The sequence below is a fragment of the Peromyscus leucopus genome, chromosome 15, assembly GCF_004664715.2.
Source record: "Peromyscus leucopus breed LL Stock chromosome 15, UCI_PerLeu_2.1, whole genome shotgun sequence".
NCBI lineage: Eukaryota > Metazoa > Chordata > Mammalia > Rodentia > Cricetidae > Peromyscus > Peromyscus leucopus.
The window spans coordinates 65,066,178-65,086,363 of record NC_051076.1 but is presented as its reverse complement, the minus strand read 5'-3'; the positions used below and the strand labels follow the sequence as shown (position 1 = coordinate 65,086,363).

The 20,186-nt window shown below is 38.8% G+C and overlaps 1 protein-coding gene across 3 annotated transcripts in view; it reads right to left on the bottom strand.

The window, feature by feature from the left end:
* The window catches only part of Dpp10 (dipeptidyl peptidase like 10), a 1,509,398-nt gene that overhangs the window by 349,551 nt on the left and 1,139,661 nt on the right, over positions 1-20,186 (bottom strand). For all 3 annotated transcript variants that reach the window (XM_028883881.2, XM_028883880.2, XM_028883882.2), the window contains exon 5: positions 304-378. In XM_028883881.2, the coding sequence (XP_028739714.1) occupies positions 304-378 (75 nt within the window). The remainder of the gene's footprint in view (positions 1-303; positions 379-20,186) is intronic.

Here is a 20,186-nt window from a genome sequence, read left to right as displayed (position 1 = left end):
ATGCCTAGAGCATAGCTAGTAGGAAGACTTTGACCTACATACACCCAAGTGACTTCCCTGGTTGCTGATGGGTTTATCCTGAAAACAAACACTCCTCTGTCACCTTTTCTGGAAGCTAAGGCATTTGTCACTGTCACCTGACAGTTTTTTCTAGTTATTCACCAGTAAACTATTTTGCCTTCAACCATCTCTTTACCAAAGCCACAACTGCAACATGCCAGAGAGGTTCTAAATATAACTCTGAACTGCCATCTCCGTGTCCTCAGAGAAAGGTTTCTGTAGGAAGAGCAAGAGTTCCTTTACCTGCTTGACGTCGTATGCCAGAAGAACATACTTTAAATCTGGGGAAACTGAGTGTCTGGATGCTTTAAAAGTTACCTAGAAGAACAAAAAGAAAAAGAGAACTGATTATCTTAATAAGATGAATAACAAAGAAAGTGACTTGAATACTGATACCAAATATGGGAGAAATCTAAATTGTCAACATACTCTTCTGAAATGAACAATGTCATTCTTTTGAAAACTATTATGGTTAATCTTTGAGAATTTCATATGACCTTTGTTCAGAAAAGGATTGCAGTGTTTGAAGTCCAGACCATGTGGGTGAGATATCAAAGAATCCAACTAAGGAAATCAGGGGGGTTACCTATAATACTAGAATGCCATATGATGATATTGCTAAAAATTTGTTAGATTTTATTTTTTAGGAAGGAGAAAATGTTGTTGATGCAAAAGATAATGTCACAGCTATGGCTCTGGGTGATATGGACAAGTTCAGTGGGATGATTGTAATTATAGCATCCAACATAGGTCATGTGTCCAGCACACCCACATCAGACTCCAGAATCACCACCCTCTGAGGGCTGGTAGTCAAAGATGGGTAAGAGTCTGTTAAGTGGACCAACCAAATGTTGGGGGACCCTGAGGGATGACAAAATTAAAGCCAAGGACCCCAATCCCCACTGTATGCCTAAAATTCTTTTAAATAAAGGGGTGAAAATAGGCACATAAGCCTCAAGTAAAAAAAAAGCTGTGACGTGTGCAGTAGTGCCTTGACCTAGAGGAGCCTGAAACTGACCACCAAGATGACAATGGCCAACATAAGACCCAGGGCCAAACCAAGAAATATCCCAATAGCTATAGAAGCAAAGCCTGCCAAATAGCCTTAGCCCTTTGTTTAATACACAAACTTGCTTGCAACCTCCCAGAGTCTATGTCATTGACTCTATGTCTTCCCACCCCCTTCCCCCAAGGTACCCGGGTCAGTAGAGCCAAAATAGCTACAAAATATGGAAGAAATCAAAATTGTTAACATACTCTTCTAAAAGGAACAATGCCATTCTTTTGAAAATCTATTTTGGCTAATCTTTGAGAATTTCATATGATATAATTTGAACTAATTCACCTCACCAACAACTCCTTCCCAATCACCCATTCCACCCTCCCATCCCTTCCTACTCAACATTTAAAACTCTTTTTTTTTCTTTCCCCATCTAGTCCAGCTTGTATTGCCCAGCTAGTCTTGGGAGTGAGGCCTGTCTGGTATGTGGTTGATATACCAATGCATACATAATTAAAGAAAGCTCCCTCTTGCTCTCCCAGCAGCCATAACATACCAATGTTCCTCAGCTGGTGGAGAGTTTCTTGCCCACCTCCCTCCCTCTTCTTGGGATTTTGTCTGGCCAGGTTAGTATTGGTCTTGTGCGTACTGGTACAATCACTGTGAATATGCTTAAATATAAGTTTTGAAAAACTATATCTAATAGTTCACTAGAAAAGACATAAAAATAGCCATTTTATATACAAATACTTAAAAAACAATCTTTTTATAACTAAGACATATGTGGTTAGAATGATGCTCATTTTGTACAGTGTTCATCTTACATGCAGGAAGCCCTGGATTATGACTGCATAAGTGAGCATCCAGGGGATAGAGGTAAGAGAATCACAAGTTCAAGTTCATTTTCAACTATTTAGCACATTTGAGGCTCGTCTGGCATAAATGAGACTCTGTCTCCAAACAGAGTGAAAAAAATGTTGAGTCAAGTGTGTGCCTCATACCTGTAAATCAAACCCTAGTGATGTTGAAGTAGAAATACTCATTTTCAAATCCATTGCCAGTGTGGGCTAAAAGTAATGTCCACACTGGGTTACATGCAATCTCTCCTCTTTCCTCTCTTCTCCTCTCTCTCTCTCTCTCTCTCTCTCTCTCTCTCTCTCTCTCTCTTTTCTCTCTCTCTCTCTCTCTCTCTCTCTCTCTCTCTCTCTCTCCTCTCTCTCTCTCTCTCTCTCTCTCACATTGTGTGTGTGTGTGTGTTGTAGGTTGCTATCTATATAGTTGTATTTGTGATATATGTTTATATTTGACACACACACAAATACACACAGAGACTCTGTGTTTTTTTGTATATGTGCATTTGTGAGATATATACTTATATCTGACTACACACATACATGTATATCTCAAATGCATGTAAACACACACATGCATGCACAGACATAAAGGGTCATTCAAATTCTGAAATATCCAGAAATGCTGAAATGCTTTTACAGTTGCATGTTTTGTTAAGAGAAAGAAAAGATACATTAAATTTCTATGTGCTGCCATTTTCAGTCTGTGGTTTTGTTTGTTTGTTTGTTTGTTTAACTCATTAAGCATTTACATTTAAAGATCCATCAAAGACAAACTTTCTTTAAAGGGAATTCCCAGAGTAAATCAGATATAACACAAAAACATAACTAATTGTATTTGATACCAAACAATTACTATAACTACAGAGTACCTGATGGATTCTGAGCTTACAATTTAACAATTGAACAGATCGGTGACAGAAGTAATTTAAAATGCATGATGAAAGTTAAATACATTGAAGGTGGAGAAATGGTTTTACCTGAAATACAGGTGTTTGTTGAATTCATATCGAAGGGGAAGACAAGAAAATTGAGTTGATGGGAACAAAAATAAATAGTCTGAATACTTTAAGCAAACTAAGTTGTTTGCATATTATTTGCAGAGACATGCCTATGTAAATAATTTTGTACATCTTACTTCAAGGTAACATCCACACAAAGCTCTCTAAGGAAAATAGAAGAAGGCAGAGCTCTGTTTCTTCTCTTTCCATTTCCTCCTTCTTCCTACCCTAACCTTCCCCTTTCAATGTTACCCCCAAGACATGGGAAGGAGGAGGCTTCCATACAGTCTGTGGGCAGTGGTTTAAGCCTCATTCATCCTGATCAAGATGTTTAAATTGAAAACAAGGACATGAACCAAATCAACCATCTAACTTTGCATGCTGAGGATTTAAGGTATCTTCTGGGTGGTGATAATGTCAATATACCAGGAAGATGATGCATTCCTAATGCAAGACAGAGGCTCCTGTGCTCAGGCCACACCTGAGATTCCCATCAGATCTCTTCATCTTCCTCTGCATTTTCATTCTTTGTGATAAAATAGTGTTCTCTGTCTTGTCCTCTGCTTAGCTCTGTGAGACTTTGTCAGGGAACCCAGGCCCTACAGGTTACCAGGCTCTAAGAAAAAAGGGCTACTACAACCAAGACATGAATAAGACAAACTCCTATAGCTCAGGGGTCCAAGTCAACCTGGCCACTGCCACATGGTTCACACAGAAACCAAGCCGCAGTCTTCTACCCCAAGAAGGAGTGTCCCCTACATCATGTGCCAATTTCCCTTAAATGCGTCTTGGAGCACAGACTATGTACTAATGATCTCTTTACACTGCAAGCTCTCCTGCCCCCTCTCTTGAGAAATCTTTATTAGGGGACATCATGCTTTATCTGTGGGTTAGGACTATAAATCTTTTAGACCATACCCCCGTACTGAATTTTGCCAGCATTCTTAAATTATTTGCCTGAAAGGCAATTACTCAGTGCCTCCCTGAAGCTCCATCTTTCTCCCCTTCTCCTCCTCACCAAAATCCAATGCTTCTGGAGGATTTATCCTGACTAGAAGAGGTAACAGAAATTTCACAACTTTCAGTCAAGCTGGATAAAATACAGGTAACTGTAGGGTGTAGAATTTGTAGCCAGAATCTAAGTGAGACAGTTTTGTACCACCAAGTTCCCTAACTTGTGGCATCTGGTGCATGTTGTCAGAATTCAATGGAATTCTGTGATATTCACTTGGTACTGTCAAACAAAATTACAATTTAAAAGCATAAATTGCTTTATTTCCCATTCTGGTATTTTATATTTTATTATAAAAATATAATAAGGAATCCAATGGTAGGGGGCAATGTGTTTGCTTTCAAAGATCAAGAAGTCTCTTAAAAAGAAGCAGAAACAAAGAACTAAGAAAAAGTACATCTGTCAGTTCCAAGTCATCTTCTTGAGAAACAGAAACAAGGAAAGACAGGACAATTAAGACCCTGACTGATTCACATCAAGTGGCTTCATGTTATCTCTCCTATGAGAATTAGGACCTTGGGAATATTATCAAGGCTGTGTTTAGAATGTCCTGCTCTGACAATTTGCTGGTCTCTCCTTTTATCTGGCCTCAGGTTAGATTTTGATTTGAAAGTATAATTTTGATTTTTTTTAATCCAATTCACTGACATCCAAGAACATTGCAGAAAACAATGTTGTTGGGGTTTTGTTGTTTGTTTTGTTGTTGTTGTTCTATTGTTGTTGCTTAATGGAACCATTAAACAGCGAACTATTCCTGAAAATAACTTTTTCATCCTGACTCAGCTATAAAAAGAAAATAGAGTGGCCTGGGTGACTGGTCATCACCATACCACAACGCTGAGAGTTGGAAGTTCTTTTCCACATTCCACCAATCTGCATAAATCCCAGTGACCAGTAAAGCACCCCACAATTCTGTTTTTACTTACAAAGGATTAATTTTAAAAATGGCCAACAGTAACAACATTCCAATCAGCAGCTGCTGCTCGTTAGGCAGCTTGTACTTCATGCCCATTCCCACTCCTCATCCATTGTCAGTGATGTCCAACAGTCCTGGGGTTAATCCAATGTGACCATGATCCTGGTTCATCACCTCTTGCTTCTTTGCCGCCCTCTGCCTAATTTTTATATAGCGAAATTTGATAGGAACTATCCTACAACATCCAATCACAAGGGCACCTACCCAGCTCTGTAGTCCTGGGAAGTACGCTGCTCTTTAAAGAGATGACTAAATGGATAATATCCCATGCCCCACTGCTATTTAAAAACCTGTTAGGAGAACAGTGTCAACACTTCTGTCCTAGGGATTAGAAATACCTAATATCATAGATGGTGAGGTTGTCTCAAGGTTATAGAAAGGCGACGGGAATCCAGAAAGGCTCCTTTCACAGACCTCGAGTTATCTCATCAGCCAGAGGGTGTTTGCTCTTCATTACTTTCATTCTTTTCTTCAGAGCCTTTTTTCCCTGTCTGGTATGAATTATTTAAAGGAAATCTCACATGCTTTGTCCTCTCCACCCCCATGTGATATTCTTCACACAAATTAACTTCCTGTATTCACAGGTGCGTCTGGGCCTTGGTAACAACATTTTAGTATCTTTACAGTTCCTACCATTATCCAGTCTGACACTTTGTTAATTATCACCACACTCCCTCCAGCTTAGACTGCACACAACCTGGGAAGTGTGCCAAATACCTTTTCAGGGGCCCAAGCTGCTGAATCCAGAGCCGAGAACTGGTCATCTGGAATGGAAGGACTTCCTAATGTGAACATAACATAAGAAACTCATTCTAGAGCTACACAGAGAGAGAGAGAGCTCAGTGGGTGAGATTGCTCACTGTAAAAACATGAGGACCTAAGTTCAAATCCCAAAGCCCACATAGAAGACTGGAGTTGCCATGTGTACACATAATCCTAGCACCGTGGAGATGGGGGCAGGGTGTTGGGGCTTGTCAGCTGCAAGGCCAGCTTCTGGTTTAATGAGAGACTATCTCAATGGAATAACACAAAATGCTATAGGAGGATACTTTAGATTCTCTAGTCTTCTAGCTTGCATCTGCACACATGTGTACATATATATCATATACACATACAATATAATCTGTTCATTTATTTATGGAACACGGGAGGTCTTATACAAATTCGTGTTACTGTAAAGCAGTGGTTCTTAACTTTGGGGTCACACATATCAGCTATCCTTCATATCAGATGTTTTCCTCATCATTCATTGCAGTAGCAAAACTATATTTATAAAGGAGCAGCAACATAATTGTATGGATTGGGGTCACCACAACCTGAGGGACTGTATTAAAAGGTCATAGCATTAGGCAGGTTGAGAACCATTGCTAAAAAACATTTGTGTTATTGTCTCTTACATCTGAGGGAAGAGTTCTTTCTAACAGTAATGACACCTACTTGACATTGGCCTTAATTGTGAATTTTAATATAATTCTGGTGAGTCTCACCTGGATAATACTTCAAATTAGAGCTAGAGGTGGTAGTGGAGGGATAGCTTAACAGGTAAGAGTACTTGATGCTCTTCCAGAGGAGTGGAGTCCTGTTCTCAGCATCAATAAGAGCCTTTAACTGCAGCTCCAGGGGACCCAAACCCCTCTTCTGACCTTCATAGGCAACCCCACACCCAACTCATGGATGAAAATAAATTTATTTAAAAAATGTGTTTGGAGAAATGTATTATAGTAACTGTTATGCTTCCTATTGTTTTTTTTTTTCTTTTCTTTTTGGGGGGCACCACCCAGCTCCCAAATAAATCACAGAGGCTGATTCTTTTTTTTTTTCCGTTTTTTTCGAGACAGGGTTTCTCTGTGTAGCTTTGTACCTTTCGTGGATATCGCTCTGTAGACCAGGCTGGCCTCGAACTCACAAAGATCCTCCTGCCTCTGCCTCCCGAGTGCTGGGATTAAAGGCATGTGCGACCACTGCCCGGCAAGGCTGATTCTTAATTATGAATGCCCAGCCTTAGCTTGGCTTATTTCTAGCCAGCTTTACTTATATTATCTCATCTACCTTTTGCCTCTGTGATTTTTCCAGTTCTCTTCCTTCTGTAAATCCTACTCTTACTCCAAGGCTTGTTGTGTAGCTGGGTGGCTGACCCCTGGAGTCCTCCTCCTTCTCTGGCTACTTCTTCATTTTTCCATCTCTGCAACCCCCCACCCCAATGTCTTGTTCTATATATTTTCTGTGCCTTCCAGCCCCACCTATCCTTTCTCCTGCCTTGCTATTGGCTGTTCAGTTCTTTAATAGACTATCAAGTGTTTTAGAAGGGCATAGTAACACAGCTTCACAGAGTCAAACAAATGCAGCATAAACAAAAGTATCATACCTTAAAATAATATTCTACAACAGCTTCATTCACAACTTAATTCCAGTAGAGATGAAGAGCTGTAAAAAAGGTTTGTTGTAGGTACATAGACCTATGAAGGATGTAGAAGCCAAAATATGACATCAGGTAATTACTCCTTAGGTCCCTTCCACATTATGTCTGAGTAAGGGTTTCTCACTGGCCCAGAACTTAGCCAAGTAGGCCAGGCTAGCTTGCTAGTAAATTCCAGAAATCACCTGTCTCCATGTCCCATTTCAGTAATGCTGAGATTATAAACATGCAAAGCCTACTTCACATTTATGTGGGTACTGGGTGGGGTTCTAATGCTTACTGACTAAGCCATGTAGCCAGAAGAAAAAATGATTTCTCTGTGTGTTTAACATTACTAAATAATAATGCCTACCAGTGACTACTTCAGCCCAGAGTACTGGAGGGTCCTAAAAGCCATGACTTCTACATACCAGCAAAGTTAATTTAAAGAGAGGAAAAAGGACAGTCTCAAGAAAAATTAATATGCACATGGTCTATGGGACCAATTAATAAAGTGAGATACTTAATGCACCTGCCATGTGCAGCCTCTCAGATATCTTGCATCACTCACCTTGACACAAGATCACTCATTATATGAGAAGCATCAGTGTCTCTGAAGGCTCTACAAGGTAAAAGGAACTCCACTAGATGGATTTTCATGCCATATTGGGAGAGTAAGATAAACATCAGGTGCCCTGGTGATCCACAGTAGAGCTGGCGTCTGAAACCCAACAGTCTGCAGAGACAAGGTTCTTAAAGCAAGGATGTGGCTGCCAGTATGAAAATGGATAACTCAACTTGCTCAAAAGAGGAGGAGCACTTAGGACTAGATCCTTCTCATCTTATAGGAAATGTGTAGAGTTATTGTTTTTTTTTTTTAAGTTAGAAATCAAGGTGCTAACTTAAAGCTGCATGTTTTTTTTAATTGTTAGGTAATAATAGTTTTCTCTATGGGGGAAGGATATTCTTTGTGAGATTTGGCAGTTTGCTCACTTATGGGTATGATATCATGGCCCTAAAGATGAGTATGAGGAAAACATCTCTTGATGAAGTTTTAAGAATAGAAGCCCAAACCTATCATGTACCTGGAGAATGTAGGTAAAGATTTATGATCTGTTATTTTTCACCTCAGTGAAATCATTGCTTATGTTATGAGAAAACCCCCAAGAAAGCATGTGAGTAGCTGTGAAGGCTTCCAGGGAAGATGCAGAGTGGAGCTTAGATAACCACCTCGTAAGAAAACCCATTATCAACTCCTTGACTAGGGCAGAGCTTATCATGAAGGATAACACCAAAGCCAAGGAGGGAGAAAGATCTGCTTTGGATATAGAAATTTACTTTGGCAAATGCATTGAAAGTGAGTTGCTATGAGGCTACCCTATATATTAGGAGGACCTGTGACAAGCCACACAAGCAATGTCAAGAAGTTAAAGAAGAAGGGACAGGCACAGACAAGTGAGGACTTGAGCAGAGGTTACTTGGGAGAGATAAGCAGGTATGTGATTAGTATTTGAAAGCAGAGAGAAGGTTCTTGAAGAATTGTTCAGAGCTTTTTAAGTCAATGCTGCTATTAGAAATTAAAAAAAAAGTTTATCATCAGTTTTGCATTATATTACTTCTGTACATATATATATGTGTGTGTGTGTGTGTGTATGTGTGTGTGCAAGCTGTGTGTGTGTGTGTGTGTTGTGTGTGTGTGTGTGTGTGTGTGTGTGGTCTGTGTGTAGAGGCCAGTGGTCAGTTTTGGGAATTTAATCCTCAAGTGGTTTGTTGTTGTTTTGGAAGCTCCTATTATACATGGAGTTCACCAATTCAGCCCTGTTGGCTAACCAGCATCTCTGTAGATCTATCTCCCTATCTTTACCCCCCTAGGGCTGGAATTATAGATGCATACCACTGTGCCCAGTTTCTTTACATGGGTTCTGGTATCTGAACTCAGATTTCAAACTTACAGGGCACGTGATATACTTTAACTCTGAAACATCTCCCCAGTTCCACATGTATCAATTTTTGCTATGGTATGCTTGAGTTTCTGAAAGACATCAGAACAAAATATTTGGGACTGGTATATTGAAAGCTAGATGTAACAGGATTATCTGGAAGCCTCATCTTTAAAGGGTAAGTTTTAGATGGATGGTTATGCTCAATTGCCAATTTACCCTTTTGTAAAAGGGGGCAGCTTTCCTTCCTCAGCCAATGTGTCTATGGTGGGAACAATAACACTATAGATATTCTTAACATTGTTTACTACTATCTTACTTATTTATAGCCTCATTTATGATCCTTGAGCCATGGTCTCTCTTCATAGGCTGGACTCTCTTCTAAGTCATTATCTTTCTACCTTAACCTACAGTGTTGTGGGATATTTGATTGTACTGTGAGTCCCAAGATAGCATTAATTGAATAAAATCAACCTTGGGTCAAGAGGCAGGGCCAGAAACTGTTTTAACAAAAAATAGCCATAGAGAGTTAGAGAGAATGTGGAAAATGAATAGAGAAATGCACAGTGAGGAGGACCTTTGAGTCTGATGGTCTTTTTGTTTTGAAAAGGTAAAAGAAGAGCTGGCTAGGGAGGAAGATTAGCTGGTTGCTCCTCTGCCTCTCTGAGCTAGCAGGTTTTCACCTCAACATTTTACTCCTGAGTCTTTATTGGTAAAATCATAAGATTTGGATTTAGCTTTAAAACACTATGACATTCTGGGGATATGTCACAGGACACCATGACAACAGTTTTATATCCTCAGAATGTGTTTTTTTTTTCTCACACATGTTCATCTCCACTTGCTATAAAAACTTTGCCTCTCCCTTTTCCTTCTTTACACTGTATTTCTCTAAACTCCTTTTTAATACTTCTCATTTAAGCTTGTGTCTTTTATGCTGGAGAGAAGAATAAGAGGGTATAACTTCATACTGTTCTCCAGAGGACAAGCATTTGATTACCAGTCTCCATTTGGGTGGCTCACACTCTAGCTTCAGAAGATCTGGTGCCCTCTTTAGGCCTCTGTAGGCAACTACGTACACATACACATAACACACACATACTCAGACACATATATACACAGACCAGGAAGGATTTTTGAAGACCTAAATATAAACTAATGAGCTTCTATTCTTCATAGCATAAGTGATAAATCTGACCACACCAAATAGAGTTCTACTTGCACTTCCTCAAAGGATTGATCACTGTTTCCATCATCACTCTTATAGATTGTTTGAAATTGCATTTTACATCTTTTATTGCCACAGTAATGTCCCTATTAAGAGGCTTCAGTGCAATGATTCACTTTTGTCACAGAAATTATAACTACAGTTAGGAACAGGATAATGATGGTGTTCCAACATGTCAGATATTGAAGATCACAGCAAGAAATCACTGAACACAAACTGAAATGTCAGAAGTTCCAGAAAATGGAACATGCACATTTGCATGACTCCAGGCTGAAAAGGACTGGATGGAAAGAGCCAGGAAGGAGATTAAAATGAACAGATTTGGTAAGAAAGATATGGTAGCTTTAAATGTTAGGAAACTGCATTAGAGAACCGTTCAACTTGGGCAAGTGTTACTCAATATTTTTGGAATGAGCTGATATTGAATGTATAAGCATCTCTCCATATACAATACAAAACTAAGCAGAAGTACCCAATCAGGGTACTTCCACAGGGTAGCTCTCTGTACTGGAAAATGTAAAGCATTAACTTTTTTGGTCAAATATCCATTTTTATAATTTTTTAATAATATATTAAATCCAATTAGTGCTACCCATATGTGCATGGAGTATGGCTAACCTAACAGCGTCCACATTTCTGTAGAAAACAGATTCCCCCTTTCTTGAAGCCATCACCTGTCAAAAACTCCTTAGTTATAGCACACATATGACAAACACACACACACACACACACACACACCACACACACACACACACACACACACACACACACACACATAGAATCAATCAATCAATTTGAAATCTTTTAAAAAGAAATAGAAGCTGGAAAGACTATCAAAGTACAAGCATGTTTTGATGTCACATGTGGGCTCTTATTAGTATTCTTAACATTTTGGCTTGCAGAAAAGCAACAGGCACGAAGTGAACAGCAAGGTTTTCCTTCTATAGCTCTGGACAAGGCCGGATTTGTTTTCTGCAGTTATAAGTCTGCTTACCTGTAGGGGATTTAGAACTCAGATCTTGTGTTGCTTGTACTTTACTCCTCCCCTTCCTTTCTGCTCAGTTAATCAGGACAGAGTTTCCATTCCATTTCTTACGGATATGACACTGTGTTTTATGAACATATTGATCTCTTTCTGTTGTTTGTTTCTCCTTGGCACCTAACATTTTATGGATAGTGTAATCCTTTATAAAACAACACAATGCAGACATTTCCAAGGTACAACAAGGAAATTTTGTATTATGATGTGTATGCATGTGTGTGTGTGTGGGGGGGGGTTCGTGAGTGCATTGTGTAAATATTCAAGTGGAGGCAACAAGTCAACATTTGCTAATGTTCCCAGTTACTTTCCACCTTCCTTTTTGATATAGGCTCTGCCATTGGTCTGGAACTTACAAGTAAGCTAGCCATGATGCAAAAAGTACCATGGACATGCTATGCTCCTGCCTCAGACTCCCTGATACTGAGATTAAAAGCACACACTACCATGTCCTGTTTTATTTTTTTAAACATGGATAAAAAAAAATCACTTCACCAGCTCCATGGCTAAGTGTTCTGTTTTTCAGAATAGTAAATCTGTACCCAGATACCCATGAGAGATATTTCACATAGATCTCCACTGCTCAATGAACATAAACATCCATAATAATGTTCTATTGATTTAAATCATAGACCATATACTAAACTACACAATTTTTATTTTTAACAGAAGGTAAAACTTATTGGCCACTGAACTCTATCAATAGCTTAAGTAGAGCAGGCAGGGTGACTTTGAAGGGAAATGTGCCAGCATTACACTACCAGAAAGTGTTGACAAACTCCAGAGGCTCTGGTTGAAGAGAGACAGGAATAGTGTGACTTGCATATTTATGTAAATTTTTTTGAAATTAAGTTTGTGCTGCTCTAATGACTTTTCAAATTATCTTAATGCTTAATATATTTCAAATATATTTCTCTCCTAAATTGCTCTGTTACATTCAAGTACAAGTACATTGGATAATAGAGTCCACAGAAAGAGAGTAAGGAGCTGGTTCAGTGGATAATGTGCCTACCGCACAAGAGCAAGACCCTGAGTACAGATCACCAGTACCTATGTAAAAGCCAGGTTTTTTTGATGTACACTTATGAGGAAAAAACAGGGGCATCAAAGGTTCAATGGCCAGTCAGTCTAGCTGAAGTGACTAGCTCCAGACTCTAGAAATGCTGTCTCAAAACCACAAAAGATGACAGGCAATTGGGGAAGACACCAGTGTTAAACAGCAACAGCAAGTGCAGCTACATACATGAATGCCTATACTACAGACACAGGAAAAATTGTGTGTGTGTGTGCATGTATGCATGTATGATTTTAGAGACAGTAAAAGTTTTGGGAATACTATAAATTCTGGATCTTTTTTTTTTTTTACTACAATGCTTTATAGCATTTCTGAAATGATGCTTAATAAATAAGATGTTTGGACTGCACTTGTCTAATAGCAAATTACTGCAATTCTTGCATTCTGTAGAAATTTCTTTATTAAAAAGATTTTGTTAATTGAATTTGTTATATGACAATTTGATTAAAGTATAAAGTGTATTATGAATACTTTATCCTCTCACCATCACTAATGCCCCTCCTACCCCTCTTGACACCTCTCTTTCCTACTATTCTCTTTCAAATGTTCATTTTTTTTAGATCCATTAAGATTAAACATTATTATCTATGTGACCATGGGTTTGAACTATCTAGTGGAGACCAGTGGCATGCTGTAGGGTGCACAACTGAAGACAATAATTGCTCTTCAGCCAGAATCCATTAGCAGCTAATGCTTTAGCAGGGAGGGATAAGACTACTCTATTCATAATTCACTATCGATGGTCCCAGTTATGAGTGTTTGAGTTAGAAAAAATTTGCATATATGGAGTGTGTGAATGTGTGTGTGTGTGTGTGTGTGTGTGTGTGTGTGTGGAGAGAGAGAGAGAGAGAGAGAGAGAGAGAGAGAGAGAGAGAGTTGTTGATACCTATTACTTCAACTTCTTCCTACTAAGTTTGCAAAAGGTGCAGAGCTGAAAGGCATTTCTTCCTTTTCCCATATTGTCAGAAAGAGAGAATAGCTTTGCCATCTTATGAAATAGACAAATGGTAAGATTAATCTCTGTCTTCCTGTTCTTAAATATCCTGGCTCAAATGAAGCCCAAGGTTTGATTAAGCTACTTAGCTTCTATGGTTTTAAATTTTATTATTTTTAAGTTTATTTTGTTAGCAAAGCTGAGGAAACATTTAAGGGTTGCATTGCCAAGTACTTCTCAGAGATGTACTTGAGTCAGACAGTGTCTTAGATAGGGTTTTTTATTGCTGTGAAGAGACATCATGACTATGGCAACTCTTATAAGGAAATATTTAATTGGATTGGCTTGCTTAAAGTTTTAGAGTTTCATTCCATTGTCATCATGTTGGGAAGCATGATAGCCTGCAGGCAGACACAGCGCTGTCTACATCTTGGCTTGCGGGCAGCAGGACGTCAACGAAGACACTGAGTGGTTCCCTGAGAATAGGAATCCTCAAATCTGTCCCCACAGTGACACACTTTTTCCAACAAGGTCATACCCACTTCAGCAAAGCTACACCTCATAATAGTTCCATTTCCTATGATATCATGCATGCCAATTACATTCAAACTACCACATTGCACTCCCTGGTCCACATAAGCTTGTAACAATATCATAATACAAAGTGCATTTAGTCCAACTTCAAAAGTTCCCATAGTCTGTCACAGTCTCAACAATGTTCAAAAGTCCAAAATTCAAAGTCTCTTCTGAGATTCATATTATCTCTTAACTGTAATCCCCTATAAAATAAAAAGACAGATCACATACTTCCAACATATAATGGCACAGGACATGCATTGCCATTCCAAAATGTAGGGAAGGGAATACAATGAGAAAATACTGGACCAAAGCAAGACCAAAAACAAGCTGGACAAACTCTTTATCTCCATATCTGATGTCAAAATACTCTTCAGATTTTCAACTTCATTTATATCTGTTGACTGCAACATACTTCTTTATTTTGGGATGGTTCTATTCCTGTTAGCAGCTCTCCTTGGCAGGTATCCCATAACTTGGGCATCTCTAACATCTTCAACTTAACAGTTTCATGCAATGACCTCTCTACTAAGGCTCCATTCAGGGACACCCCTGACTTCTGTCTGGCCTCAGCAGCTTTCTTTAGGCATGAAGGCAAAATCCATAACCCATTTATTCTTTCCTTAACTTAAATGAGAACCATGTGGCCAAAGCTGTCATGTTCTGCTGCTTAGCGAGGCTGAAACATGGCCTCCTCTTTCAATTACATCTTCACCAGATTTTTGCATTTCATTGCCCAAGCTTGGCTGTCATAAAACTTGTTCTGTAGACCAAGGTGTCCTCAAACTTAGAGATCCACCAGCCTCTGCCTTCCCAGTGCTAGGATCCAAGGTATGCCCCACAATACCGGCTCTAAAGTTTTATTTAGTTTCTTTCCACAAGTTAGAGACTTAGCTCACTGTGACCTTGGTCAAAGGTCACCACTCCCTATATTCCATTTCTTAATCTGTTTATCTCCTTAAACACAAAATTTAGCTCTATTCTACTTCCTGATGATCTTTTTCTCCCTAAATTTTCATTTTACAATTTATGCTGCTCAGTTTGCTCCTTTTCTTTTCTTTCTTCCTTCCTTCCTTCCTTCCTTCCTTCCTTCCTTCCTTCCTTCCTTCCTCCTTCCTTCCTTCCTCCCTCCCTCCCTCCCTTCCTTCCTTCCTTTTTTCTTTCCTTCTCTCTTTTGTTCTCTCTCTTTTTCTTCTTTCCTTCCTCCCTCACTCCCTCCCCCTTCCTTCCTCACTTCTTTGTTTCTTTGTTCATTTGTTTGTTTGTTTCTTTCTTTCTTTCTTTTCTTCTTCAAGATAGGGTTTCTCTGTGTAGCTTTGGAGCCTGTCCTGGAACTTGCTTCTTAGACCAGGCTGATCTCTAACTCACAGAGATCCGCCTGCCTCTACCTTCTGAGTCCTGGGATTAAAGGAGTGCACCACCACTGCCCAGCCAAGTTTTCTCCTTTTCATTATAAACCTTCAATAGGGTTACCACTAGACACCACATGAGAGCATTTACACTAGGCTGTTTTGAGACTTCTGCCAAAGGAATTAATCCAACACTGTTCACTTTAGCCTTAGGCAGACTTTTTGGAGAAGGGCAAAAGGCAGCCACTTTCTTCACCAAAATAACACAAGAATGATTTCTAGGCAACAAACTAAAATTCTTTTTCTCTGAAACTTCTTGTGTTAGCCCCTCCCCCCCCACACACACAGTTCATCAAATCACATTCAGTATCACTGTCTTCCATGTTCCTACCAATATGCCCCATTAAGTACTTAAAGCATTCCACTGCTTTCCTAACCCAAAGCACTAAAGTCCAAATTCCTACAAACAAACACATGCTTTGACCTATCACAGCAATATCCCATTCCTGGTACCTGTCTTAGTGTTTCCTATTTCTGTGAAGAGACACCATAGCAACTCTTGCAAAGAAAACATTTAATTGGGGCTGCCTGCTTAGGGTTTCAGACATTCACTCCATTATCATGTCAGGGAGCACGTTTGCATGCAGGCAGATGTGGTGATGGCTATATTTTGGCTTGTAGGCAACAGGAAGTCAACTGTGACACTGGGTAGTATCCTGAGCATAGGAATCATCATAGCCACATCTCCTGATAGTGCTACTCTCTATGAGAGTATGGTGGTCAATTATATTCAAACAACCACAGGCAGGTAGCTGAATTAATTTACTATAGATTTTTATCCACAATTCCTTCCATACTTTTATAGCAACAAATGACAGTTACAGACCTACTATGAGAATTAAATTACAGGCAATAATTTCATGTGTCTAAATATTACTTTTATGTATGTGTGTCTCTCTGTGTGCACATACCACAGTGTGTTGTGTCCACAAAACACAGAAGAGTGGGTTGGATCTCTGGGAGTTATATATGATTGTGATCTGCCCAATGTGAGTGCTAGGAACCATACCCATGTCCTCTATAAGAGTAATGAGGATTCTTAACTATTGAACCATCATTCCAGCTCATAGACACTTTTAACTTTCTAGTGAATGAAGGATTTTAATGAGTTTCAGAATAAATTAAAATATCTAATAACAGTATAAAATATAGTATCCAATATGGAAGCCTTACCCCTGAGAACTTAGAAAAATCACAGTATGTAGAATTTGTGATTCAATCTCACAATTAAATGAATTTAATTCACTGCCACAATGAAATCACATTCTGTCAGTCAAATGATCATGGGAAAGTCTATCACTGCAGAGACATCAGTAACAGGAAATAGGATATCCTATTTTTAGGTGTGTGGTCAATGCATTTTGATATTACACACAGAATTTCTAGTTCACCTTTCCTTTTGTTTGTCAAAAACTCTGCTATGAATTGACCCTACAAATACATTTCAAAAAAATGGTATACAACATTATTTTGTGTGAAAAAGATGTGTAATAAGTAAATAAAGAAATGATAATACATCACACAAGGTAATTTGACTCAGTCATTGAATGCTACTAAAAGGAAAATATTTTAAAAATCATACATGTAAATTATATTACTAAATGTACACAGATAGAAGGTCTAGTTCATTTGATAGAGTGCTTGACTATTAGGCAAGAAGCCCTGGTTTCTATCTCCAACATGTCATAAATTGACTGTAATAGTATATACTTGTAATCCCAGCCATCAGAAGGTAGAAGCAAGATCAAGAGTTCAAGGTCATCCTTGGCTACATAGTGAGTTTAAGGTACGCATGGAATAGATGAGACCCCGAGAAAGAGAGAGGGAGTGTGGAGAAAGGGAGAAGGTAGAAAGGAATGCTTATTCCAAATAGTAGAAACTGGTAATACCACTATATACAAAGACACAACATAATGTGCATATCCACACATGAGTGTGTATATCTTGGGAGATTGTACATATTTAAACCTATAAAGTCATACACAGATGAACTATCATGGACAGGTATAGATATTCACAAAAATACCTTCAAAAAGGAGTACTGAAGGACCACAAGGAAAACATTTCTATTATATATTCAGTTTGACCAGTTGTGCTGAACAGAACTTCCTGTGAAGATTGAAATGTTTTGTGGTTCAAAATCAGATTTATAAAACAAGTACTTTGAGCCCCTAAACTGGAAACTCCCACCAGTTCTTCATTCTGAATTGTTAAATACAGATTGTCATGTATCCCAGGCTAGCCTCAAATTTACTATGTATCTGAAGATGAACTGAACTTCAGATCTGGCTGCCTCTACCTCCCAATGACTGGGATTGCCAGAAAATGCCCCATGCCTGGTTTATATGGTGCTGTATATGAAACTAGGGCTTCGTGCATGCTAAGAAAGCATTCTACCATCCTAGGCAAAAACCAGCTACCCTCTTCACTGTTACATTTATAAGTAATACATATTAATCATGGGTGAAGTTGTGTGTAATAAAACACTGAAAATAAAAAAAAGAAACACAAATAAAAAATAGACCCTGATTAATTTGTGAATTATACAAATGGGTCCTTTGTTTTTTGAAATAATGGGCTTGCAGTGAATATTATCTGTTTTCTTTGTGTTGACTTAGGAACTACCATAAAAGCTGTATGCAAATGTGTGGTTAATCTGCACACGCACAAGAGAACATTTTCTTTATAAGTAACACAGTAAGATTCTGAGTGAGTTTTTTTCCCCTTTACAATTGACACCAGTCTAGCCTCTGTAACACGAATCATTAGAAGATCTTATTAATAAAAACAAACCTGGAGCAAGGTATTGGGGTGATTGCTGGAAGATCAGAGAAGCAGAACAAGCCACAGTCACCTCACTTTGCCAATTCCTCAGCTTATCCTGTTTCCTCAGACTGGAAGCCTCTGAGTCTTCATCCAGAATGAATCTCAGCTGAACTGTTGCTCAAAAGTCTAAAAGCTTAACCAAACCTAGTTTCTGGTTTTCACGCCTCATATACTTTTCTGCTTTCTGCCTTCACTTCCTGGGATTAAAGACATGAGTCACCGTGCCTGGCTGTTTCCAGTGTGGCTTTGAACTCACAGAGATCCGAATGGATCTCTTCCTTCAGAATGCTAGAATTAAAGGTGTGCAACCACCATTTTCTGGCCTCTGTATCTAGTGGATTTTCTGTTCTCTGACCCCAGGTAAGTTTATTAGGGTGCACAATATTTTGGAAAACACAATATCACCACAGGCGTCTTTGTTTATAATCAAGTCCATCTCCTTACTCATTCTCCACTGCTTATAATTATACTTCTTTAGGTAAAAATGCTCTTCATAATTTCTTAAAATGTAATGCAATGATTTCTTAAAAAATATTGCAATAAAATTATTTATTTAACTTGGGTATTTTTCTCCCTTGACATTTTGCTTAAGTCAATGGTACATACCAGAGGCATATTTTCCCTCAGACACTTTTGTTTTCTTTTTATGCTTCTTAATAGAAAAAGAATGCAATCATCGGTGCACTAATAAAAATAGATTTAAGCCGTGACTCTAACAGTGCTAGAACATTTGCCTAGTATACCGGAGGCCATAGGTTCATTCCCCTGTACTGCCAAGATAAACAGATTTACAACATATGTGTTCTAAGAGGCATATTGAAACAGTAATACAAGTTTTAAAAAATAATATGAATATACTCCAGGAGTATTTAAAAAGGCTATAAAAGATTTGTAAAGTCATAGTGTGGAACTGATACTCGGTGGGATTCTCCTCAGTTTCTCCTAACTCATGTCACTCACTGTCTGTTGATTTTCTGAAAAAGTGGTTGAGGAGGTTCCAATGAGTCAGTTAACTCAAGAGTCAATTCTAATTTCCTCGCTGCTGCTGTGATGAAACACTCTGACCAAAAGCAACTTAGATGAGGAAAGGTTTTATTGATCTTACACTTCCAGGTCACAGTCCATCACTGAACAAAGTCAGGGCAGGAATTTAAAGCAGGAACTCAAAATCAGGTATGTTGGTTATTATAGGCAGGACTGCATCTGACAAAATTCACTCATAGCTAAGAAAATAATTGAGAAACTGGAAGAAGAATGATGTTGCTGGCTCACACACAGGCTTGCATGTAACTTGCTTTCTTCTACAGGATCACTTCCCTAGAAATCGTACCACTCACATTGGGGTGGGCCTTCCTGCAGCAATTAATAATCAAGATAAGTCCCTCTCAGACATGCCCATCATTCAATCTGAATTAGGAAATTCCTCAATCAAGATTTTTCTCTCATATAACTTTAGGATAGATAAAGCTGACAATGCTAACTCAGACAGAGTAACTGGTAATGGTGATTGATGGTGAAGATGATTATGATAGAGCTAAGTGATAATGATAATGATGCTTATAGTGGTTGGAAAGAAAATGGCCACCAAAGGGAGTAGCAACATTAGGAGATATCACTTTGTTAGAGTAGATGTGGTCTTGTTGGAAGAAGTGTGTCACTGTGGAGGCGGGCTTTAAGGTCTCATATGTGCTCAAGCCATGCCCAGTGAGACAGTCTAATTACTGTTGTTTGCATATCAACATGTAACTGTTTCTTCTCCAGCACATATCTGCCTGCATACTGCCATGCTCCCCAACATGATGATAATGGATTAAACCTCTGAACTATAAGCCGCCACTTCAATTAAATGCTGTCCTTTATAAGA